Below are 26,808 nucleotides of genomic sequence, written 5' to 3' on the forward strand. Positions count from 1 at the left end.
CTTTCTTTTACAAAATTTAAAGCCTAATTTGATGCCATAGAGTTTCTGATCTGGAAAGCATGTTGCCTGTCGGATGAAACAACACGCGTATAATAGTTCAGGCACTAAATTTGGCTTGGAATATTCACAGTTTCTCCAGTCTGCTGTTAAATTCCCAATTTATTTCTTTTATGATATGGATCTTGTAGATTTAATCATTTTCACAGTTGGAGACCCATAGGGTTTTTGAAATGAACTCCCCATGCTTTCTGTAATGGGAGCAAAGAAATGAGAATTGTGACTACTTGGCTGTGGAGTCTCTTTAAAATGATTTTGCAATCGGAAAGCAAATGGAGTGAGTCCTAGTCACAGCCTGCACCCTGCAGACTGCCTTGGGTCGCCAGGACATTTGCTGACGGCACAGTTACGGCAGTTAAATTTTTGTGCATTTTGTTAGCTTTTGCATAAAAAAGTCATTTTTGAAGGGGTTGCAAGTCATTTGTGGCAGCTGATATATTGCTTGTAAATTGAGTTCTTTTCCCACCCCCATACCCTTTTTGTTGCACTGAGCTAAGTAGCCATGAAATTGCCTGAATAATGTTGTTTAAATCCAATCTCACTGCAGTGCCTCACCTCCGTGCCCCCCCCCCCAAACAATGACACATGGTGGGGTTTTTAGAAATTGCATTTTTTCCTGTTTGCCACCTCAGTTCACAATGGCCAACCCTTGGTTCAACGACCGAGGACCATCGCCAGTCTCACTCAACACCAGTGTCCAATTGATTTTTGAAATGAGTGGTTTCACTGGTCAAACCTTAGAGAGAATTTGGACGTAAAGTAAGAGGAAGACATTTGCTATACTGGCGTCTATTTATCTTTTTTTCCTGTTCAATCAAGCATTTTTGTGTAGTTTTTGTAACATCAATTTATATTACAAGGATACGGAGGCCAGCTTTTTACTTCTCTAACCTCATACTGGAAATATTTCATTGTCACGTATGAGCATACCATTTGTAAAACTAATGTTTGATTTATTTCATCACTGAGTTTATGTTTTTCTGCCTTTTTAACAAATACTTTCAGCAAAAAAAAAAAATATCACTCAAGTATTCTGGACTTGGCTCTGCTCTCATGTAGTTCACCTTAACCAGGCTACTAATTCCCCATGGATTTTTAATAGGTTTTTGCTAGGGCCTCTCATGTACTCCTGGACTGAATAAAAAATGTGAAAATTCTGTGGCCAAGGGTAAGACCCAGTAAGTGATAGCACTTATAAATCTCAAATGTGCCACTGCAATTAAACAAGCTTTTATCCCCTCCCCTTCATCCCTCCTTGCCTGGTATCCAAGGCTAACCCAATTCAATGCTAAAGAGAGTCCGAATTAATTTCACAATGCACTGATTTAACAGCGCCTAAGGTACCAGGCTTTGACAGAATGAGTTTTTAAAAAGATCCATTTGTCTAGGGATGAACTTCCACAGGAGGGTGAGAAAATGAGATGGGAGGAAAGCTAAGATGGAGGACGAGAGAGAGAACGCAAATGAATGCCAGCCCTCATTTACAATTTTCAAACTCTGTGTGGGTTTGCTCTGAAGTGTTTCTGCTGTTTGTAATCTTGTGTTATTCGCCTGCTCTTGTGTCACGATGACATCTTTTAACCTGCTTTCAATCTAGCCGTGGTGCTGCTGCCAGATCTTACTATTCCAGGAGAACAGTGGTTATTACAATTGATTGACCCGGCTTTGTGAATGCCATTGCTGTCAGGCTCTTTGATATTTCTGGTAATTAAACCCCAGGTCTGCTGTTCGCTTCTTCTACGGGCATTTATTCATTTAAGTCATTCTTTTTTTTCTTCTTTTTTGTGTCTTGCAGGTGAACTAGTAGTGCCCACACACTCCCCTCGCTACCCCACTGCGGCAGAACTTGATGCCTATGCTCAGAAGACAGCCAACAGCCCGCTGTCCATCAAGATCTTCCCCACCAACATCAGGGTTCCCCAGCACAAGCACCTTAACCGGACTGTAAATGGATATGACACCACAGGCCAACGCTATAGTCCCTACCCACACCTCCACACAGGGGGCTACCAGGGTCTCCTTGCTATTGTTAAGTCCTCCTCCTCGTCATCGTCATCATCGTCAACATCCACCTTCGTCTCTTCAAAAGGTGTTCTCAAGAACTCCGAAGGCAGACGGACTAAGCTCTCTCCAGCCCACATAGCTGTTGCCCCATACCCGCCCCCTAGTAGTAGCACTTTAGCCAGTGGCCATGGCCAAATGGTATACCACACTGGGCCCTCAAAGCCTCCAGAAGGCCCCAGACTGTCAGTACCCCCAAATGTCACTGTAGCTGGCTCAGTGATCCCTGTAACGGGGGGCCGAGGCCTGGCCTTGCCCACGCAATCCAACCTTCCCTCCATTCAGAGCATCATCTACCAGATCAACCAACATTGCCAGGCCCAGGCTCTGCAGCAGGTGTGTCAAGGGGCTGCCACCGCACCATCGAATTCCAGCCCTTCCAAGCAGGGCGCGGCTGTCATGGGGGTCTCTTCTAACTCCTCCGGTGGAGGCTATGTGGTAGGAATGGGTCCCCAGGCTAACATGGTATATACAGGTCAGGGGCTGCCGGCTCAGAACTCAGAGGCGATGAAGACTGGTGTGTACGCAGATGGTATGGACTATATACTATGGCAGAAGCAGCAGCAACATCAGCAGCAACAGCAGCAGCAACAGGCTGTGCTCCGCATGTACAGTGGAGGCAGTGGAGGAGGGGGCGCCATCAGCAAGTCCCCGGAAACTTGTGTTCCAGGAGGAGGGATTATGGGTGCCCAGGTGTCCTCCTCTTCTTCTAGACCTTACCACCTGACTGCCAGTGCCAGTGGAGGAGGCGGGCTGGACAAAGTCAGCTCTTCCCCTTTGAACTGCGTGGGTATGCACGGAAACTTCTCAGTGGGTCAGTACTTTGCGCCGCCGTGGAACAGCGTGCTGGTGACACCTGACAGTGACTGCTACAATCCCCAGGAGCTTTTGGGCACCTCCACCGGAGGGCCGGCCACAGGGCACAGAGAGATGGGCTACCCTCACCACCATCACCACTATCACCATCACCATCACCACCCTGCTATAGACAGCGGGGGAGGTTTGTGCTGCAGCCTGCCCAGCAAAAGCTTGTGCAACACGTCTGTGCTGAGCAGCAGCTTGCAGTCTCTGGAGTACCTGATCAACGACATCCACCCACCCTGCATCAAGGAGCAGATGCTTGGCAAAGGCTACGAGACTGTGTCTGTGCCACGTCTCTTAGACCACCAGCATGCACACATCCGCCTCCCTGTTTACAGATAAAGGGGGAAGTAAAGGAAACGAATCAAGAGTTGTGAATTTGTGAAGATTCTCCAAGTTTAAAAAAAAAAAACAAAAAAAAAAACCAGATGTTTTTTTTGGGAGGGGGGGCAGGGGGTTGATGCGAGTGCCACTGCTTTAACTAGTGTGGGTGCTTAGAGAAGAGCAGTTGTCGTGCTGTGTGGCCCTAGGTTTGGTGGTTTCAAGGTAGGCTGTGGAAATCCCAAATACAAAAAGTGGTAGTGATTGCCAGTGGGAATGAAAAGGGATTTCATGATTCTCCTGATGTTCCAGCTTGTGGTTTGCCAATAGGATTTTGAATTAATTATATTTTTGGTCTCCTGTTTTTGTTTTGTTTCTTGTTTTTGTTTTTTTCTCATGCCTGAACTTGTTTTGACCAGAATCATAGCTTGACATGAAGTGCATAAGCCACTTGTATCCCCATTCTAAATACTAAGGATGAAGCTACTGTGTAGGTTGTCACTGAAATGGTCACAAAAGGGCCAATATTTAGGGCTGCTCTCAAAATCCAAACTCTGTAACAGTACACACACGTGAACACGTACAAAAGACAAAAAAACAAAACATGTACTGACAAGTGAGAAGACTATAGGCTGTACTCGGGTGTTATGTACAAGGATCATAAGGTTGAGTTAAAAGGCTAGTACGATATTAGTTATTATTGCTGTTATAATAATTGATACATAAATTGCACTGCTTGAATTTTGTTAACTTTGAAGTTTGGAATTGGGTAGTTTGGATATGATATATTTAAGAAACTTGAAAAACTTGAACCTATTTTTTGTTGTTTGATATATTTGTAGGTATATTATATGTATTTGGCTGCTATGGGGAAAAGTGTCTCAAATGCTTGCTTTTTTTTTTTTCAATTTAATTTTATTATTTTCCACTTCTTGTTTTGATGACTTAATAATTTCTCCTCTGGCTGACGTGCAGTTTCTTATGTCCTGGTGTGAGGCATAGTTGCTGCTTTGGTTCTGTAAGAACCTGTTTGGAGAGCTGTTTTTTTTCCTAACCAACACTGGAATCATACAATACAATAAATACTTATTTAAAAAGAAAACATTGCAAAAAAGAAAAAAAACATTACAAGAAAAAGAATTGTTACAATGAAGAATGTGACTGGGAGGTTATCTGCATAACCTTACATGTATGTTAATGCGTGTATGTGGCTGAGTGCATGCGTGCGTGCTTTGTCTTTTTCTTTTTTAAATTTGTGTTCTTCAAAATCCTCAGACTTTTTTTTTTCTTCTTCTTCTCAAATTCTGTCATTACAAGATTTTTACCACCAAGACCGAAAGACTGAGTCACCGGTCCCATAAACATTATATCTGCATAATGTACGGGAGATGGTTTGCAAATTCAACCCCTCTTATTTAATTTTTATTTTCGGAGGCTTTAGATTTTCAGTGGAGCTAGAGAGCATTTTCTCACGTGACTCCTTTATGACTGTATTTACAGCACTACAGCCTCTTCATCTGTCAGGTGCTATCATCATGAGAAAGTGGTGGAAACAAATGGAGATCATATCTTCGGGGTGCTATTCACCCCTAATCCTGCAAACAAAAACAAATGAAAACAATCATGCCCTGTCCTCTGGCATCAGATGAAATGAGACTCAAAGCTCACTGCTTTTCATTGTCCATTTCAGCCCCTGGTTGGGATGCGTTTAGCCGAGGCCAGTCTTAACTTGATGATTCAGAGCAGTGAAATATTTATTATGACTGTGAGATTCCCTTGAATGTACTGCACTTAAATTACTGCGATGTTTTATTGCCTAGTGGGACTCAAGTGAAAGAGAAAAATTGGATCAGTGCAGCAGTCCTCTGGTCTTAAATTAGCATTTCTTTTGTCAGTCAAATTTGAGTAGTAAATTGAATTTATTAACTGCAGAGGAAGAAAGAACCAGAGCTTTGTTGTGGGGAAATACTGGCATTAGTCTAGATTTATGAAGTGCAATTATTATGACTGTATTAACATTTTTTTTCTCTGAGCTTACACCAAAAAAAATGTAAACTACAGTTGTCAATACATTCCCAATGTACCACATCCCTAATCCTTATCCATCTTTTGTTTTGAGGTGTAAAATAAATTTCTTTAAAAATGTATTCAGAAGCCACATTTCGGCTTTGAAGTCTGTGATTATTTTTTAACATGTGACCTCTAAAAGGCAGTGGGAAGCTTGGGATATTGTTACAGCAGCTCTGTGAGACCCAGAGTGGAATACGGTGTGTGACATCGCTCGGATAATGTGCTGTAATGATAAACGTAGTAGTAGCAGTGCATTTAGATGATCGTCTTTTAAATGTTTACACTTTGGCCATCCAAAGATACGGGACAGACAGCACTGCTGAAAAACATTAACCGTTAATACTGAAATGCGACGGATATTTAAAAGAAGAAGAAGCATCGTTATGATTTGATCTTTTCCCTTAATTATTAACGATGAGCCTTAAATTTTGAGGTAATGGTGTTCGTAGGCATGCCACTGTATCTGAACGCTGACAGAGATTCCAGTCTAAAGAGTACCAAGCCCCTTGGCTTAAATTTGCACAGTAAGCCTCTTTAACATTCCAGTGAAATTTTTCATGTTGTTTCAACAGCTTAATGCCCCAGCCGCGGTCTGATTCCAGCATATTTTCTGTCTTGTAGAAATATTTTGACAGATTTACAGATACATCCCTTCCCAAAATCCCTTCCGTTTGGCTTCGGCATCCAAGCATTAAACCCTGTCACATGATGTTGAAGTGAAGAGGAGACACTTGAGGCAGTGGAGCTTCTAGTGTCTGGCCTTTCCCACCAGTGGAGGTCTGAGGCACCAGGCCTCTCTACTAATGGGAATATTGGGTGACGTCTGGCTACAGGACACAGCCAGCAGAGAGTATTCATTCAGTCAAAGGGTTGAAATCAAACACCTTTCAAATAGTAAAGGATTTCCTCTTAGATACTGAGAGAAATCTGGCCATTTGAAGCCAACTTCAGCCGAATAAACAGAAAAAATCCACGTGAATACGATCATTTGTCATTTAGAAAAATACAAAGTTAAAAACAACAACAGTTTTATTTAGCGAAAGGTGACTCTGTGCCTTTGTGGCCACCGTTCATTATGTACAGGCTCCAAACTGTCTGTCCCCTTGGTCCTTTACACACATTAATGAGCTTCTATTGATGGGATGCATCTTATCCCTGGAACTGTGGTCCATTCCTCTGTTCCTGATTTGGACAATGGACGCTTAGCCCATATTAGGATAATAGAATTAAATTTCAAATAGATTTGTGCCTGGGCTGATCCAGCCATGGCTCACTCAGCTGCAGAGGCAGAGTGGCATATGGCATGTCATTATCTAAGCCCACCCTCCCGTTGTCCGGGGCCAACTGGGTTCAGCAGTGCTTAAACAAACTGAAGGTTAGGACTGGCTGGCTGGCGTTAAAGAGGAGGATAGAATGGTTTTCTGTGGGTGAGTGGGTGGGGGGAGGCTGCTAAATCACAGCCTCCGCGGCTTCTCTGAGGGCCTCAGCACTGCACCCTGGCACCTGGGCTCAGAGGCCTGCTTTAAAGGCTGGGCTGTGTTTGATCGAGGGGATTTGTTTTCTGTTGGATTATATATGGTTATATGGTTGTTCTCTGCCTGGCTGATGGGTCCTGTGCAATGTGACAGGTCTCAGCAAAAAAAAACAAAAAAGGGGGGTTTGGAGAGAGGAAAGGATGTGGGCAAGGATTTGGGGGCCAGAGAAGCCTCGAAGCATCAGTAATCAGGATAATTGCCATATTCCTGGTGCCTGGTTGAAGCTTCCCCTATTTGGCTCTGCGGTCACATATCAGATTGAAGGCCAACTGAAATCACCTCTCTGGCTGAAAGACTTATTGAGCCTCAATCTGATTTTCCTAAGTAAAAAAACAAACAAACAAAAACTTCACTTTAAACTTTTTAACACTTCAACAAATATTTTGTCCAGGAAATTATTAATGACACAGAAATCTCAGTCTGAATGAGGACATTTGGATCTGTAATTTATCGCTGTAGCAACAGACCGATATTGACTGTTAACACATTTTCAAGGGCAGAGAGATGCTCTCAAGGATCGCCCGAGGGCAGAACGAAGGTGAAATGACTTATGCTGGTTGTAAAAATCCCTTAGTAAATCCCAATAAGTCCACGAGGACCTTTACCCAGTGTAAAGGTCTAGTTGCATATTATGCGCCTTAAATACTGCTGAGAAGAAAAGAGAGCAGACGGGGTCGTTCAAAGCAGGGTCAGCTCTTTCACTCTCAGAAGAGAGGGAACGGGAGGGGAGGGAAGGACAAAAAAATATATAGGCAGCTGCTCACTCTGTAGAGTCTTGGCGCTGCTCTAATCTACAGATGACAGGAGGGGGAGAAGGCCCAAGCGCCCCCCCACCCCCTTACTTCCACAATGATTTGGTCAACCTCAGTCATGTCCCCTGGCTGCCCTTGGGCCCCTGGGGCTCTCATCTCAGAGTTCTTCCCAGCATCCCTCCTTAACGTTACATCCACAAGGCCATTCCTCTCCATTTGGCTCCTACCTAGCAAGAAAATACCTTAATCAATAGTTCAGTTGGTTTTGAGGAGGCTTGTATTGTTAATCCACCAGCCTTATTGCTGTATTGCACAATACCATTAAAAGATTTTTCTGTGTTTTGTCACAAACGTTGAGCACACTGCTGTCTCTTTAGTGCTGTCTGATAGAACTGGATGGGTCACATGTGAGCGCCGTAGAATTTAAATTTTGTTTTCAGCACCTGTTAAATGCACCGCAAGGTAAAAGATCAGCACAGATGAAGAAATAAATCAGGATCTTTATCCCAAAAGGCACAGCCTCGGAGCCCTTTTCTGAAAGGCAATGCAGCGGGGCATAATTCCAAGAGCGTTTTTATTTCTTCAGCGCCACAAGTATGTATGTTCAGCTGAGAAAGCTTATGGCCTCCAAATATTCATCTTGTTTACGCTGTGGGGATATTGCTGTATCCAATCAAAACTCAAAAGTCTGGGGATTTTGCTTATTTTCTTCCTGATTCCTTTCACTGTTTGTGAGGCTCTCCGAATGTTCCTGTGGACAAACAGGGCTGTTTTTCCCGAACGATCTCAAATGCACCAACGCTGCCAAAGTCTGAGGGTGCCGCAACCTTGAGAAAATAATATATATGGAAATGGGAAATCTATAAAGCATCTCTCTTATTGTTCTCCCTGCAGTGTTGTATTTATGTTTAAAAATGATTTTGTCTCCTCAGGATGAAAATATGTAAAGAATATCTTCCTTTTTTCTTTTTTGGAAAAATTATAATATATGAGACTCAGATTTTGAACTAAGAAGTCTGAATATTTAAAAAGAAAAAAGAAAAAAGAAAAAAAGCTGTAAAATCCTTTAGTAGTGGGGTTTTCAACTTTTGAATGTGCCTACAGCCAAGCATCCCAGTGATTGCTTACCCTCTCCAGTTCTGCAATCTCCCCCTAATCTCCCCACAACCATCATCTTCAATTTGCTGAAACTGCCACTGTCCCTCCTCCATCCCAACGATCACAGTAGATATTTTGTCTGTTCTCCCTGCTTTTTGTCAATCTCAGGACTGAAATTTCTTTATTTTAAATGTAGATGGTTGGTTTTCTTTTGACCTCTCGTCTCTTATGTATTATTGTTTGACATAAGTAAATAAAGCAGATGACTTCTATGTCTGTCCTGTTATCCGCATTACTCCTTACTTTCATTCCTTCTTTCTTAAACAATTTTTAAAATCCCTGAAGAAGACCTTGCTGTAATGAAGATAAGCATATCAGTCTTAGGATTCACTTTGTGCATCACCGCCATATGCCGCGGCGACAATCCTTTTCACCTTTACAGCAGTCTATTGCAGCATCGGTAAGGCCTCGCAGTTCATGGCGCATGTGTGGTTTGTGCTTTTGTTGCCAGGCAAGCTTTGGGACACAAAGGAAACAGTAATTTAATAATGTGGGACTGCCTGATTTTTTTTCTTATGTTTTTGCTCTCAAGCAAAGACAAATGCAGGCTAAGTCACAGTATACACAAATTTTCAAAGTGAAAGCATCTCCTTTGATGGTTGGACACACAAGCTGCGGCATAATGAAAGAACAGACCTATAAAATAACCACTGAAAAATTCCCTCCAGTTAAAACACCAAAAACCATTTACACTGGTTTTTTTCACTATATTTAACTCCATCGCTTATATTATATAACAGTCTAATATCAACTCATCTATAGGAATTGTGTGTTGAGAATTTTCCAGCACTCGAAGTAACTCAGCATACACTTAATCTAAATGTTGAACAACACAGGTACCTTCAACACCTCAATATTGACACTTTTCTTCTCTTTTCTCTCCTCACTGCCAGCCTCTCCACCCACCTAAAACATCAGATAAGTCGTAGACTGATGAGCCAGCTGCCTCCACCAGAGCGTGTGGTAGTGGGAGACTGCACACTGATTTCATACACGCTCGCTCAGATAGAAAAAGAGCTCTGTGGAGCAGAAATGCTTCTCTTATTAGCAAAACTCATTCACCTGCACGCCACATTGAGTCCCTGGCAATTTCACAATAAATCATGAGAGATGCCTGTGGAGGCCGGGCAGCCGGCTGAAACTCTGCCATGGCCATGCCCTCGCCTGTCAGTTTAGACACTCTGAATCATTTCGGGTTCAGCGGCCTCGTTTCATCTTAGATGAACTGAAAGGTCATCTCACACGCCGCCTAACCAGTATGTTCCTGGCTCCTCCTCTTCATCGCCCGGTGCGTCAAGTGATTGCTCGCTACGTTTAGAAGCACCCCACTGCGGTGAAATATTTCACTGGGGATCATGGAAGGAATTATTTCGAAAAGACAATTAGCACTGGCTGAATACAGCAGAAAATGTGCTCCTGGAGTTATCTCTCAGGTCTGAGCCTGACATAATCTTCCCTTGTAGAGCGTCATTCAGTAACGATTTATCATCTCTTTTGCAATGAAAGTTGGAGAAATGATTAGTGGGAGTGTCACCAATATGTGCTTTCTTCTCTGTGCTGGTCTGCTGGACCTCAGGCAGACAATTAATGTTGTACTTTAAGTCATCAGACAGTCTGGGCTGTTGTTTGGTGATGAAAGAATGAGCTGGCCCAAGTCCAGTTCAGTATCCACTCATCAGCCTGAACACCTTAAAGCTTAACTGGCCAGACAATAGCGGAACAATTTGTTCTGCCAGTATCTAAGGTGGTTAGTTTACTTTAAACTTTGCTGAGACTGGCAACTTTTCCTTTTGTGTGGTTACTAAATGAAGGGCAGTTACGACATGATCCTTCTTGGCTGTCACTTGGTTTGTTGAGACACATTTGTGGCAGCAAGCATGCACATGCTGCAAGAGAGTGAGCCATTTTGTTAACAGTTCACACTTCCTGTGTAAGTGTGCGGTTCTAGAGTTGCTGACAGTGACACTCGCAGGACCGAGTCCTGCCCTACTTAACAGGCTACAGAGAGGAGGGAAGGCCAAGTTGTCAGCAGCGCTAGGTGCTCACTGCTTAGATAAACCTGGAGGATTAGTGGCCCAGTTAAAGTTGGGGCAAAGAGGATTAGCCTCTTCTCTGAGGTGGCGAGAGATTCCCTGTGTCCTTCAGCGCTGCTGGCCTCAGTGAGCGAGGAGAGAGAGGAGAAGGACAAGAGGTGTCCAGTCAGGCTTTGGTTATCATTAGTGAGAATTGCCGTTCCAGCTCCTCTTTAAATAGGGAAAGGTGAGGTGTAACGATGAAATGTGAAAGGCAATGAACCAGTCCATAAATTGTTGCCAGCTTGTGCTTTCATTAGGAAGGCAAAAGCCCATAATCACTGGCCAGGTGTTTCCAAGGGCATCAATAAGACCTGAGGTCCAGTGGGAAAATATATTTCATTGGCGAACCGCATTCTGTTCACTTTACCATATGTTTTTATAACAGTTAGCCCTCACAATTGATTATTTACAGCTATAATTAAAATATACTATATATAGATGCCCTAGAGTCACAACGGTAGACATGGCTAACACTCTGTCAACTGGAATCTCAACTTGCAACAGCGGTAGAGGAATTTAGAGCTCTGCAGCCATCAGCAGGCCAGAGAAGGAACTGCAAGTGATGCAGATGAGGATTGCAGAGGTCAGGAATACTGCATGAGTTTATGAAAATTAAGGTTCATTTTGACTTTTGTATACATTTTATGTAATTTTAAAACACTGTAGATAATGCAGATCTTACATTGTAGAATTGTATTTTTTTCATGGAAAGAAAGGGAATATTCTTTATAACTATTATGATAATAGCCTAACTACATATGCTCACTGGCCACTTTGTTAGGCACATATGTTCAATTGCTTATTAATGCAAATCAGTCAGTCACCTCCCGGCACCTCACTGCATTTAGACATGCAGACATGGTCAGGATGACCCGCTGAAGTTCAAACTGAGCATCTGAATGGGGAAGAAAGGTGCTTTAAGTGACTTTGAACTTTGCATGGTTGTTGGTACCAGACGGGCTGGTCTGAGTATTTCAGAAACTGCTGATTCACCGGGATTAACCCACACAACCGTCTCTGGAGTTTAGAGAGAATGGAAAGAGAAAAAAGAAAATATCCACTGAGTGGCAGTTCTTTGGGTGAAAATGCCTTTTTGAAGTCAGAGATCAGAGGAGGCCAAACTGCTTCCTGCTGATAGCAAGGCAACACTATCTCAAATAACCACTCATTACAACCAAGCTATGCAGAATACCATCTCTGAATGTGCAACACGTCAAACCTTGACGCAGATGGGCTACAGCAGCAAAAGACCGCATTCTGTGCCACTCCTGTCAGCTTAAGAACAGGAAACCAAGGCTACAATTTGCACAGGCTCACCAAATTTGGACAAAAGAAGATTGCAAAAACAGATGAGTCTGAATTTATGCAGCAACCTTTGAATAGTAGGATAAGAGTTTACCATAAACAGCATGAACACGTGGCTCCATCCTGCCTTGTATCAATGGTTCATGCTGATGCTGGTGATGTAATGGGGTGGGGATATATTCTTGGCATGCTTTGAACTCCTTATCATTGTTCAAACCTCACAATTTACCTTGGTATTGTTGCTGACCATCTGTATCCCTCTATGACCAAAGTGTACCCATCTTCTAATGGTTGCTTCCGGCGAGATAACGCACCATGTCATGAAGTTCAAATCATTTCAAACTGGTTTCTTGAGGATTATAATGAGCTCACTATGCTACTGACTGCCTCCACAGTCACCAGATCTCAATCTAATAGAGAACCTTTGGGAGATTTGCATCATGGATGTGCGGCTGGCAAATCTGCAGCAGCTGTGTGATGCTATCATATCAACATGGACCAAAATCTCTGAAGATTACCTTGTTGAAACTGCGCATTAAAAATTAAGGCAGTTCTGAAGACATAAGAGGTCCAATCAGGTACTGGCAAGGTGTAACTAATAAAGTGGCTGGGGACTATTATTAAATGCAAACTAAACAACAGAAGTCATAAACTGATAGCAATTATTGGCACAGAAGAAAAGGAATCCTTTCAGCATTTCCTCAGATGGATTAAACCACATTAGACCGTCGTCTCACTCACTGTGGTCTAATGTCAGGTTTTATTTACCTTTGGGAGTAAAATAGCAACATGGATTTTTAATCATTCAAAACCTAACTGGAAAGTATTTTCTGTAGAAAAAGCACCCAAAAGACAAACAACATATAAAACACAGTCAGTGTTTACTGTTCTGTGCAGCAACGTACAAACAGTATAAAAATGAACAGTCATAGATTGGAAATGTAAACATAATGTGACTTTTAACAGTAATGAATAAGTGAAAATGAAATGTACAGCCCATCAGCTGTTGTGTAATGCAGTAACACAAACAAGCAGTGTTTTTAAAAACAAGCTATATAGGGCAAGGAGCCAATTGCAATGAAAACACTGCAGCAAATAAGGGGAAGTACATAATGGAGGGACTGAGAGTTGATTATGCAAATACCCCAGCTGCAAAAGAACACGGAAGGCTATTGTCTTCCATTTGCATACTTGCTTGACAACTATAACCTGCTCATCATGCCCACCATGTTCAGAATAATGTCTCTGTATACGTGTAATAATGTAAATAGTGTTTCAGTCCAAATGACGGCTGTGTCTGCCTAAGCTGGAATTCCTAGCCTGAGATTGTCAAAGTTTGGAAACTATTTAATTAATATCATATAAAAATGGAAAGAAATAGACTTTCTATAATAGATGTGTCCTCTTTGCAGACACTGCTCCCCTACACTTTAGAAAATGAACATTTAAATCAGCATGTGGAGCGTAATTAAGAACACACGGGGGAGGACTTTGCAAAACACAGTAAGAAAATTAAAAGTGAAAAAGTTCTATTCTATAAGTCTATAAATATTTATTGATATGTTTTCATAAAGAAGTATCTCTTATTGTAAATATAGGTGCAAAGTTTTATTACTATCACAAAAAATGCAATAATATTGTAATTATGCTTCTGCTAGCCTGCTACGATTGTGTTTTCGAAAGTATACGGCACTGTAAATGCTGAAATATTCTCGCTTTCTTATATCCCTGAGTATTCTGACACTGATGTCTGAAAAGTGGAGGTACAGTACATTTTTTTGAGATTTTCCATTCTTATGTGACAAGTACAAAACAAATTACAGCTCCCTGCTTACAAAACACATTTTTTGTTATCCTTTTTTGGTCTCAGGGTTAGTTTCTAACAGCATTTAATGTCTTTAACTCGGCAATTCTTTATCCAGTGTCTCTGCATGTCGTCTGTCCTGTTACACAGAGTGTGCTGCTTTTATATTCGTGACAGCTTTTCTGAACAAAAGGCACAGGAGACGCGTGCAAATTAGTACACTTATTGGCCAAATCGTTCCCTGCAGAGTGATTTCACTGATGCTGATGGCTTTCTGCTGTCTCCTCATCACAAGGACAGCACTCATCATCTGCGGGAATCAGTGCCTGGGTGACAGCAGCTCCATCTCCACCGCGAGATCATGAGACTGAGAGCCTTTGCTCAACTCCACCGCCCGCGGGACCACTGTGGACCAGCGATCTAAGGCCGATAACAAGGAAGATTAAATGAATGTGTGGTCCAGATGAGTGTACATTGTATCTGTCTTTTTATTTAACCACGAGAATGCAACGAGAATCTCTCACCTCTCCTCAAAGCTCTAACGCCCTGCTGCAACCCGTTGGCTTGGATGGTATCACTCTTTCCCGGATCCTCGTTAATTATCGCCAGGTTCTGATTCCAGTGACACCAGTTAACCTCGTCCACCCTGATTACATAAAAGGACCCCATTAGCAATGAGATTTCTTAGTTGTAGCGCCGGCGCTGTTGAGTGGCACAGATTACGAATCAGACAGATCACCTGAAACACCAGCGCCGATCAGGTGTGCCATCATAGTTCTTCCCCACCGTCACCATCTCTCCAACTCGAAAAGACTTGCGAAGACAGACCGGGAACGAGCGCTCGATGTCCAAGATAGTCGTTGCCCACTGGGAGTACAAATTATGAAAAATATTTGAAGTAAACAGAAACTATCATAACAAAGCAGATTTTGAAATTCAGCAGTAAAGCTGTAACCACAAGGGCAGCTTAATTACTGGTGGTTGTAAATTAGGGAAATATAACACAACATTTTGTCAGTGCTCGTTTACAGTTAAATACTCACAGATTTGGAGCACTTTGCCACCAAAAATAACAACATGAACTGATCTCATAAGTTTTAAAGTAAAGGTAAAATTATAGCCTAAAAAAAGTACATTTGGGATCCCAGAAATGGGTCTTCTATCACTGTTAATTGTTCTTAAATGCTGGATTTACTTGTAGTAGATGCTGTCTGTTATTATTATCAATATTATTATTATTTGCTGCTTTTTGAGTTATATTTGTATTGACATATTGTGTCTAACCAGGGACAAGGTCTGCAAACTAGCGAACTCCTGCATCAGCTGCATTTTTGTTTAAAGCAATGTTAATATCTATTGTCCCTGTTTTATGTATAAATAAATATCAAGAAGTTCTTGATAGTTTGCCATAAAAAATTTGTACATGTTATTATAATTATGTCTAGAGAATAAATCTTTGGCAACTATATGCTTCACAAACTGAAGATTTCCACAGGATGAACTGCAGCCTGATCTCACTGACACGTTTGAGGGATGCTGCAGCCCTCTTAATCACAACATAGTCATATTCTGAACTCTGTCATCTATTTGACTCCACCAGTGTATGCCCATGCTACCGTGTCGTTTTATCCGTTTGTGCTGTTGGCATACTGATATGTTTAATCACAACGAGGAAAGTAACCAAATACGGGTGGCAGGTGTTCATACACTAAACATGGGTCATTTTAGGCCGTTGTTAGGTGGTTGTTATGCATGTATAATTCAACTTCTCTGGATATGAATGAGACGTTACTGTGTGAATTTAATACGATTCAGTGCTTTCATCAAGTGTTGTAGGTACATTAAAGCCAAAAAACAGGTGTGAGCTTGTTGCTAGGTGGTTGCCAAGTAAAGTGATGGTGTAATAATATACACCATTTTCTGGATTTAAATATGACATTAGTTTGGTGAAATGAAAAATGATACAATGGTCATATAAGGTGTTATAGGTGCCTAAATGCTAAAACAGGTTATTTTATCATCATCATCATCTTTATTTATAAAGCACTTTAAAAACAACCACAGCTGACACAAAGTGCTGTACTAAATTACTAAATAATACAATTACATTAGATAAAAATAAAAGCCAAATTAAAGAAGAAAAAAGGTAAAATAATTAACTAGTTAGTTAATAAACGGTTTAATTTAAAAAAAACAAAAAAACAAAAAAACAACTAAGTCTCACTACGGTCAAAAGCCAAAGAATAAAAATGGGTTTTAAGACATGTTTTAAAAGTGGACAGTGAAGGGGCCGCTCTAATGTGCAAGGGCAAGTTTTTCCATAATTTAGGAGCAACAATAGAAAAGGCTCTGAGCTTCCTCCTGGATCTCAGTACTTTGTTACGTGTTCTCTTTTACAAGTTCCTGTTATGAGTTGTGCTGCGGGATTTTGAACCAGCTGCAGACGTGAGAGCAACGACTGACTGACCCCCACATAAAGTGAGCTACAGTAGTCCAAACAGAAAGAAATTTAAAAAAAACGGGGGAAATGAAAGCATTTTAGTCTGTTGCTAGGCAGATACTGGGCAACATGATGCTGTGCTAATAGCTGAGTTAGATAAGAACCTTCAGGGGCCTAAGATGCACCTGTGCTCAAGTCTGGTTGATCATGTAGGAGGAGCGGGCAGACAAAATAAAAAGAAGAAAGACACAGACAGAGGTGCTTTGTATTACAGTAAGTTATGGTTCTATAATTTTAAATAATCATCATGCTCTTTAAAATAAAACTTGTCAGTAGACACTGAGACCACAAATGTGTTAGGAAAGTCAAAAATCCAGAGTGCAGGAAGTTTATTTTCTCATTGGCTTCTATGTAATCAAACTCGTTTATGCTAGCAGAAGCGTCGCCCCCTGCTGGCAGTTATAAGGCTTTCATTTCTTTTCCATTTAAATTATATGTTTAAATGAGCCTCGTTTTTCGTCGGCTTCCACAAACAACTGACTCACCTGAAGCTTCCAGATTTTTTTGCTCTCCTTGGAGACCTGACCCACTGTCTCCCCCATCAAAGCGATCAACATGTTGAGTAGCAGCACGAAGGTGAGAATGATGTAAGTAACTAACAGGATGAGAAAGACGACTGGATCCTGTGCACTGTAGATCATGTCCAGGTCTCCCATCCCAATGGTGAGCTTGAAGAGGTCCAGAAGGAAAGTGCTGAAAGTGTTATTGTCCCTGCATGCAGGGTAGGTTGTTTGGTCGGTTGGGCAACTACCGTTACACACTGGGCACACTGTCAGCAGAGATACCAAGGCTGTGGGATGGAAACAAAAGGCAGGTTGGCTAAGAGTCTGTGAGCACTTACATGAACATTAACCTGAGAGGCAAGTTCTACCAGTCTGATTATTATAAATATGATGCTACAGCCAGCAGAATGTGTGATTATCATAAGGATTGAAAGCAGTTACTAAAAGTGTGACGATTGTATAATTTTTTTCAAGGTGCTGTTGTCCCGGTAGCTTACCTGATGCAAAACCGATCATGAAGAGCACATACACCAGCAGAAACCTGAAAAGGTCCTTGATAAGAATCTAAGAAGAAAACAAATGTTAAGACACACACAAGCCTTTGGATGTCTTGCATTTTTTTAATTAGCTGTCCATTTTCACAGTCTAACCTTTTGTATCATGATGCTGTAGGTGCCCGTGAGCTTCAGGCCCCTGGTGAAGTAAAGTGTGTTCATCCAGCCCAGGGCGAGTGCAAACACCATGACAGAGACGTAGGCCTTAATGCCAGACAGGTAGAGAGCAGCTGTGACTATGATCAATACAGAGTAGATGAAGCTAGAGAGGACAGAGAATAACTTTGTCAGTAAACCAGTATCACTGGTGAATTGTGTAATACTGAAGTAGGGATGATGGCAGGAAGATACGACTGCTGGCATTTGGCATTTTAACAGAATGTATACATCACGGCTAATGATCTAAATCAACACAGTTCAGAGAGGATGCTCGACATCCTCTGCTCTGTGTTTGGATCATGGGTTTAATTAAAGATTTAAAATATAAAACATGCCAGCGAGGAGGCTGACAAATTAATTAGATGACTCAATTAAAAGGATGCGAAATTTGCCTCGGGTAAAAGCCAGCAAACGATATAGCGGAGGTGAGGATCAGAGCCTGTGAGTACAGAGGATGGAGACTTACTACAGCAGTTGAAAGGATCCATCAATAAATAAAGACTTCACCCCAGGGCACTTTTTCAGGAAGAGGTCCTTAATCTGCAAAAAGAAAAAAAAAGTGAGAGAAACATTTCCACAGTGACAACAACACTGCTGAACAGGCTGAAAGAGACTGGGAGAAAGCATCAACCAAGCGATGGTCAGAATATAACAAGAGGTCGGAGGGCACACACTAACATTTGTGAGGAAGAAGAAGATTCCTGATGCCAGTGTGACAATCTCCCCGGCCATCCGCCAGTAGTCAGACGATGTGGTACGTGGGTATGGAGGCTGGAAGGAAGAACATCTGAACATCTTAGCAAAACACACAAGAAAAGCATCATATGCAGAATGTTTATAAGGAAAAAAGTGACTATGACCAAAAATTAAAGGATTAGTTTATCTTTTTGGAGGCCTATGTGGCTTCACTTCCTCGCTGAGAGTTGGATGAGAAGATTGCTATCAATCTTATATCTATCAGAATAAACCCCGAGCCTGCAGCTTTTATCTTAGTTTAGTATTAGCATGTAATCCCCCGTAAGATTTCAATTTGTCACATTTTACTCTGGAGTTTCACATTTCAAAGTTTGGATAGAGGTATGCTCACTGTTTCCCTCCTGCTTATGCTAAATAAAGATAACTGTCAGCTGCCTGTAGCTTAATATTTATTGTAAAGATATGAGAATGCCATCAATCTCCTTATCTGCCTCTTGGCAGGGAAGCAGATCCCCCGCACCCCCAAAAAAGTAAATATTCTTATAATGTAGAGCACTGAACTCCTGTTAGTGCAGAACTGAGCAAATATGGGACATAAAATTGCTGCTATAGCAGAGGATACATTGTATTTTATACATGAGACAGAACATAAAATTAAATCCCTGCAATGATAAATGAAAATATTCAAGTGGTGTCTTGAAAAGTCATTTTCAGTCATTTCACACCTACCTTTCCATCTGTTGGTTGGTAATAAGCCACCAGGGTGAATATGATCATGGTGATGAGGTAGGAGAACACACTGATGTAAAAAGTGACAGCAGCAAACCTTTTCCATTTGGCCCTCAACAGCTCATTGATGGGCTCCACTGCCAGCATCTCATGGCGGTTCTGACAACAGAGGACCAAAAACATGATGCTAATAGATGTGATGAAAACATAAAAACATAAATAAATCCTGATATTTGTATATGTATACAATGTGCCAGGTTTCCCGTGTATTTTTTATGCTTAGTTTAGATGTTTTAATAATCAAACGGTGGGCTCAAAAACCTTAATTTCAAGTTTTGAAAGAAAAAAACTAAGAAAATACTGTCTTTGTTTACCTCATTGTGACTGGTGTAGACAAGGATTTCCAGCACAGATGGCTCCTCGCCACATGTATCCAGTGAAGAGAGATCATAGAGGGAGGAGTACACTGGACCATAGGCCCAGTCCTTAAACTTACGGGACAGATGACGAACTTCCTCGTCTTTGATCTCACGTCGGATAATGTGTTGAAAAATCTGGAGGAACATGAACAAGGTGGCCTAAGCATCTTTGATTTGGACTTTCTATAATAAGTGAAAATGATGCTTAAAACATTTTATCTACCCCTATCTTGCCCAATCTGGCAGCCATCATGAGAGGCGACATGCCATCATTGTTCGGCACTGTCTCCAGGTTGCAGTCTGGGTAAAGCTTGGCAGTCTTGATTAGCAGCAGGTCGTACATCTTTGTGAGGAAACGCGTGTTGTCCTTGGTGTTGTCTGCAATGTGCACCAGCGCGTGCAGCACCGTGTTTCCACGTGAATCCTGGCGTCGCAGGTCAGCTTTTTTGTGTGGATTCTCCGTCAGGTAGTGCACTATGTCAGGCTGGTTCGTGCAGGCAGCCAGAGAGAGAGGCAGCTCACCTGGGCAAACAGACAGAGAGTGTGTGTGTGTTCACTTAATTCTGAAATCACAGGAGATTATTAGGAAAGCTGCATTTCAGATTAAAAATAAGCAAACCAACAGGAGGGTTAATTAGGAACTGTAGCTGGTGTCTGTATGTCCCTGCAAAGCATACAAAACATGGATCAAAGATCTGACTTAAATCCCCCCTATGAAAACAGCACAATTAGCAGTTGTTTGAGGGAGGGGCGCAATGGGGCCAGAGTGCCAAAAGCAGCTGCTGAAAATGAGCCGTTGCCATGGGTGACAGATTACTTTGTCACCCCGCATAGAAACGCTCCTCTTCATGGATTTGCACGGGTGCATGCAGAGTGTTAGCGTGAGTCTAAATCCCATTAGCCATCAGCCCTGCCAGGTTCCTGTACACCTCACTGCAAAGCTCCGCAGCAAATTACTCACACTGTGCCCGGACACGCTGGGATTTGGGAATGACAGCCATGCTAAGTGCAAATAGAAATCATCCCCTGTTTGATGAGTAAGGAGTGTGATGCTCGATTGTGACCATACAGACAATTTTTAAATTTGGTTTGGGTAAAAAATACAATAAAATTTTTAAATAAAAGTAAAAATAGAGCCCATAATGTAGCAAATCTACTTGTCTTTTGACGTTTTAGGAGAAAAACAATGTGCATCATTTATATTGTTCGATTGCAATTAAAAATGATAACATGTATATAAAGACATTTTTTTCTGGGTACTTCACACAGCTGATGTCAAACCTGTTATATGCTGTCCCTTAGTAAAATCTGAACATTACCCAGCAGAGGGCAGTGTTGGGTTTACTTTACCGGCTCTGATGTAGTTCCCCTACTGCTGTTAGCAGGTCAATGAGGTGCTTTGCACCAGCAGAGGATGTTTACATTTCTCAAATGCAGGACACAGACACCTTTCACTGGATGCAGTCCTTGAACAGCTGACATAAGGTTCGTCTTTTCATGTGTTTTCAGAGCGTGACTAATGAAAGCTCCTCAATATGTCAAAAAAATCTGGGTAGAGGTAAAGGTGGAGCTCACCGCTGGACCACAGCAGTACCCTGAGTGTATTGGCTCTGCCAAAATGTCACTTCATTTCTCCATGGAAACAGCTGTTTATTTGCCAGAAAAATACTCCATGCGTTAACTACTTGATCTTGGCAGCTCCTGCGTTGCGCTGATGTGAATTCTGCATTGTAAAAAAGCTGAATAACCGCTTATGAGCAAAGCAGTGAGAGTGGAAATTGAAAATGTGACCGGTGAAGTCATACAAACCTCAAACAAACCTCCCAATTATATAAAGATTATATGCATTTCCAGGACTCTGTATGTGTGGCTGACTGGGACTGGGAATAGGTGCGCTAAAAGTAGAAAAACAGAAGCACATAAGTTTTTATGTGCTTACAAAGGTCTTTACCAAAGTAGAAGTAACCACCCTCGTCTTTGGGCTGGAAGAAGCGTCCCCTCGCCTGGGCATGAACGTCAGCTCCCTTTTCCACCAGCAGCTTCACATACTGCTTACAGCGTCGTTCGATGGCAATGTGGAGCGCTGTCTGGCCTGACAACGCCACCGAACCCAGCAGAAGAAATATTACGTTATGTCATACCACTGCTTTGTGTTAATTAAATCAATGTGGAGTAAGGGTTGGGTTTGTGGACAGGTTTTCAGGAGCTCAAAGTTTTAGTAACTGTCTTCTACAATATTTCCCAAAAGTGCAAAAAGGAGTAAAAGCTCAGAGGTTACACTGAGTGACCTAACAACTCATTTTTTGTCACAAGGTGCTACTGTCTCACAGCTAACAGTGTAAGGAGTGAAAGCCAAACAAATGGTGTCTGGACTGTAAACAGTTGTTGTTTACTTCACCATTTCTCCAATTCAGGGTTCCAAGACATTGCAAACATATTAACTATAAACACATTTTCCCCTGCCAGCTGTAACTCAGGGCAAGAAGAAGGGACAGCAGCCCTATATACTAACCGCAAAATTCACATTAATTTAAAGCACAAATGCATTTTCTGCAACTGCATGTGGTCGTTTTGGGATTATTTTCATACCTCTGTAGTAGACGTCCCTGAAGGGCGTATTTATGAACTCTCTGAGACTCCCATTCTTCTCTGCTATGTCCACCAGCACTGGGATGGTGTTGTTCTGACGGCCATAAAGGTTCATCAAAGCTTTTGGCAGACATGTCTTACCTGTGTATGGCTCTGGTAGAAAGAAAAAAGTTTACCAGAAAGAAAAAGAAAAGACTTTAATCCAGACATATTTTGTTTAGAAAGGGATTTTATTTCTTTATTTAATCTAATCTAAGTGTGATACAAAAGCTTCCAATACCCCTTTAGGCCTCCAGCATCCAAGGCTACCCCAATCCTATCAGATGTGCTGTAGTACACCCCAGAACATGTACACGATAAATTAGCCCAAGTTTTGGGAAATAAATCAGTATTTGGGATTTACAGTAACAGGCTGTTAAAGACAGGGGTCAAACAAGCCCTTTTAAACAAGCTATTATGAGATTCTGAGCCTAAAAATAAAGCACTATTTAAACTCTCTCACAGAGGCCACAGTTTGCTGTGATTTCTCTGTGCTGCCTGACATAAAGCTCCTCAGACACACACAGGAAGCTTTGCACTGGGTCACACAAAGACTCTAACGTCATTCCACCTTTTCCTCTTAATATTGTCAGAGTCAAAACCAGATAGAGACAGGGAGAGGCGAGGAAGTGCAAAAGGTCAAAGGAGCCGGAGGACAAAGCTGAGCGCAGAGCTGACAAAACTTAAAAAACCCCCAAAAACATTAGAAAGAGTAGGAAACAAATATGAATCAACTGCATCTTAAAACGTACCTCTGAATTCCTCATCGGTTAACCTCTTGTTGTTACTTTGCAGGTACTGCAACAGGCCCTCGAGTTCCGCGGGGTCTCCACGTGACACACAGTCGAAGAGAAGCCAGCGGTTGAATACTTTCACGACTTTTGGAGGATCAGAGCTCTGGCTCTCGTCACAGGATGCCTCTGTTTTACTGAGATGACACAGAAACAGGATTTACGTTGCGTTACATGTTCCAACTGAACTGATGATCCAACAAGAGCAGGAACTCCCTGTGAACCAGTGAATTTTTAATATTTCACTGATAGAACATTAAGATTTTTTTTTTACTTACAAACTATATAAGCAATCAAACAGCCTTCACTGCTCCAATAAATAGACCTCTGTGCGTATGGGGCAGGTAGGGCAGCCAGGAACAGACAGCAGCCTTAATATTACCTCAGCGGCTGCAGGGGAAACAACAACATGCTCTCTGTTGGCTTTTAGGGACTGTGCTTCACACACAGTGCGTCTCTATGTGTTCAAACTGCACCACTTCATGTGGCACACCTCTGTCTGCAGAGTGGCCAATGTGGGAGGATTTTGTTTTTAATGACAAAACTTTTCCAAACTAGCCCTTTTGTCCACGGATAAAAATCCAGTATATTTTAACGACAGAAAGGTAAACGCCTAAGGCGAGATGTTTGAATCATTTGAATCATTTTCCATGTTTCCTGGAAGCACACAAATGTTGCAGTTTGAGAACAGCTTAGATCTTTTCTCTCACCCTCTTGGGAGCTTCTTTCTGCGTCTCTTCTGGTTGCTTGAGCTTCCGTAGGTGCCATAGTCAAAGAGTGAGTCCATGGGTGCTTTCTTGGGAGCAGGAACCACATTTGACTCATATATGGTGGATTCCAGGAGGTCCATCGGGTTGGATATGCCCTTCTTGAAAGCACCGTGGAACTTCATCCGTAGGTACTGTCTGCTGTCTGCGGGGTGGCCCGGCTGGGCCGGCTCCAGAATTGACTCCTGACTCGAGTCCTGAGTTGCTGGGGATCCATCCTGGCTCTCGAACAGGTGTGAGAGCTCAGATAAAGGGAAGGCTCCATCACCCTCAGGCTGAGCAGCCTCACTGTCTCCCAAATCCACCGAGAGAGTGTCTCTGGTTGGTTCAGAGCTGATGGTGTTGGCCTTGGGCAAGGCAAGGTGCCGCCTTTTGAAGATAGCAGATCGCCCCTGGAATACAAATGATAAAAATATTGTGAGGAAGCAGCAGGTTCTTTAAATGTCACAAAGGTCTTGTTTAAAACAAAAAGATAAATATTAAATCTGTTTATTTATGTAGAAAAATAACTTTTTCTAATATATTAATAAAGAAAGTCCCAGCTAGAATATTTGATAAGGATCTTTGGTCATTTCATTATTACTATTATTTTATTTCAAGCTCTTGCTTACTATTACAAGAGAGAGAGCTGAGCTGTATTTAATTATAGTGGACCTGACCATTTTCTGAGGTCACATTAGGAAGGAGGATATAAGACACAAGCACAGTCTCCAGTGGTCACCATCGCAAAGCTGCTTGCTGAAGGGTAAAAGCCTTAGAAAGGCGTCAGTGACTCCCATTTATATGCTGTCTGTATGAAATGGTATTAGACATGCAATTTTAAAAAACAAGTTGGTAAAAATCCCAAGATACTGATCAATACATTAAAAAAAAACCCCAGATTAAATACTTTATATGGCATTTGCTGTGCAGGGTTAAATTAAACTGTAATATGCCAGTTTTATTTAACGCTGCACAGCAGTGCTTTTAACATTAGACAATATGATGAGCAAACTGCACTCAGCAACACATTATTCTGACTAAAGAGAAGATGTATTAAGACTGCAATTACCACAGTGGCACTTGAAATCCACATTTAAAGCGTAAAGTAGATTTAACATCATGCATTTAGGAGTGCTCTGTACCTCATTCATCCCTTTTATCACAATGATGTGCCAAATTCCTCTTCGGGGGGAAACTGGAAATGATGCTGAAGCATGTGGGCGCTGTGCAGAGCAAAGAAAAGTAAGCATCAAGTGAAACAGTGGCACAAGAGTACAGACGAAACATCGGTATGTCCCTAGTGATACAACAAGAGTGTCTGTGTTTAGAGGAGGAATGTATGGAAAACTTTAAAAAAGGAGCAATGCCAACATCAGTACGAGTCTTGACTCCCATTGGTCGGTTGAGCGTGTTTTCTCTAGAAGGCAGAATCACACCACCTTCCTGTTTAACACGGGACATTTAGTAAATGAATGCTCTGAATGTTTTCCTATTACAGATGCGTATATTATAGTATCTCTATGCAAAACACATGCACACACACAGTACAGCTGCAGCATACTCTCACACTTTGTGCAGCATGGACTTTAAAAAAAAAAAAAAACAGGTCTTTATGAATTTGCTCAAGACAGCCAACCAATCTAAGCCAAACTCTGCTGTAAAAGAAGCAATACAAACAAGAAACCTGGGGTCCCACTGAAGCAGGAGAAATGACTCACAGCCCCTTTTGACACACTGGATTATCATGCCTTTACACCTCAGTGGGCATTTGATGGTAAAAAGACAGGCATAACAAAAGGCTGCCCCTGATTATTAGAAGACTGAAACACGAAGAGCAAAGACTGCTTTACTAAGGGTTTAGTGATAGGATGGGATCATAAAACATCAAGTTGATCCAAGGCTCATATCATCCATTAATGGGGTCGAGAAGTAGAAATTCATTTTTAAAAGTTTCTCAGTGTGAGTGACACTGAGGGTCCCCTCAGGGATGTGGGATTTCCTGCTTTGCCAGAGCTAACGTGACATTATCCAGAGCCACAGAGCGTGACGACTGTGCCAAACGAGCGCAGGAAAGAAGAGCAAGCAAAAGAACAAGATTAGAATTATGATTTTGAGTAAGTCGTTAGTTGAAATACATTTTAAGAGTTCGAAAGATAATAGCGTAAAAAATACAAACATCTCTTTTATATTTATTCATAAGTGAGAAAATAAAAGAACACGGGAAAATATTTTTATATTTTTAAAAGCACAAAAACGACGTTAAAAATAAATTATGATGAAAACTAATAAGAAGAATAATGAACATACAAATTCATATCACTTTTTCTATACTAAGGTATTATTATAAAAAAAAAGTTTGTGCGCAACTCTCATTAATTATTCAGCTAACACAGATACAGTAAAATATATATATTTTTTAATTTCTTTAGCAGAAGAAGCCGTTAAAGAGTATGGCATATTCCTTACCTTCCTCTAACCAGTAAATCCAGTTTTCATTTTCTTAGAAATGTTTACAGCCTGCTCCGTAACTTTATCCCATAGAACGTTTGGACGTGTTTTCTCTGATCTACTGTGCGCTCCTTGAATGCATCTTCTGCTTTAATGCAACTCCAGGCATCCAGATGAAAGTGAATTACCTAAAACAGTTGCCCTAAAGTCTCACAGAACAACGGCCGCTTTCACAAACTTTGGGTGGGACAAAGTGACCACATCCTTGCCTCAAAGCAGGAGCCAACACGGAAGTTTTGAGGTGAAGTACCACGTGTGGCCGCCAGGTGTTGACTCCAATGCCGCTCGAGGCTGACTTCACTGAAGTCTCCGGATTTTTCCTGGAATTACAAAGACACCTGAGCACAATTTACATGCCATTACAAGCCACTATGGTGCACCAGGAATTTTCTCCTCTTCTTGTACCGCCATAAACAACAGTTCCGAGCTGACGTTATCTGTTTCCTTGTTTGTTTGTTTTATGTCTACAGTACCTCTCATTCTGTCATATCAACATTACTGTGCAAAAGTCAGGAGTCATTCTTTATATTTTGGTTACAGTGAGCAAAAATATAAAGAATGGAACCAGAATTC

At 41.7% G+C, this 26,808-nt stretch overlaps 2 protein-coding genes across 2 annotated transcripts in view; one reads left to right on the top strand and one right to left on the bottom strand.

Moving 5' to 3' along the window:
- fam222aa (family with sequence similarity 222 member Aa) overlaps positions 1-9,027 on the top strand; it is a 51,589-nt gene extending 42,562 nt beyond the window's left edge. The window contains exon 3 of the mRNA XM_085475353.1: positions 1,853-9,027. Coding sequence (XP_085331479.1) covers positions 1,853-3,321 — 1,469 coding nt within the window. The 3' untranslated portion in view covers positions 3,322-9,027. The remainder of the gene's footprint in view (positions 1-1,852) is intronic.
- Positions 9,028-13,057: 4,030 nt separating this feature from the next.
- trpv4 (transient receptor potential cation channel, subfamily V, member 4) lies at positions 13,058-26,436 on the bottom strand. Its single transcript, XM_085475349.1, has 17 exons — positions 26,194-26,436; positions 24,870-24,950; positions 23,689-24,137; positions 22,940-23,115; positions 22,149-22,301; positions 21,511-21,651; positions 19,783-20,081; positions 19,515-19,694; positions 19,141-19,299; positions 18,394-18,486; positions 18,182-18,255; positions 17,653-17,818; positions 17,500-17,566; positions 16,985-17,289; positions 14,739-14,866; positions 14,524-14,645; positions 13,058-14,419 (listed from the first exon to the last, which is right to left on the bottom strand). The coding sequence occupies exons 2-17, from the start codon at positions 24,876-24,878 to the stop codon at positions 14,319-14,321; spliced, it is 2,622 nt and encodes an 873-aa protein (XP_085331475.1). The 5' UTR covers positions 24,879-24,950; positions 26,194-26,436; the 3' UTR covers positions 13,058-14,318.
- Between the last annotated feature and the right edge of the window lie 372 nt (positions 26,437-26,808).

This window comes from Copadichromis virginalis, linkage group LG12 (genome assembly GCF_057382275.1).
Source record: "Copadichromis virginalis isolate Kocher_CV1m ecotype Utaka linkage group LG12, C_Virginalis_male_GT1.1, whole genome shotgun sequence".
NCBI classification, from domain to species: Eukaryota; Metazoa; Chordata; class Actinopteri; order Cichliformes; family Cichlidae; genus Copadichromis; species Copadichromis virginalis.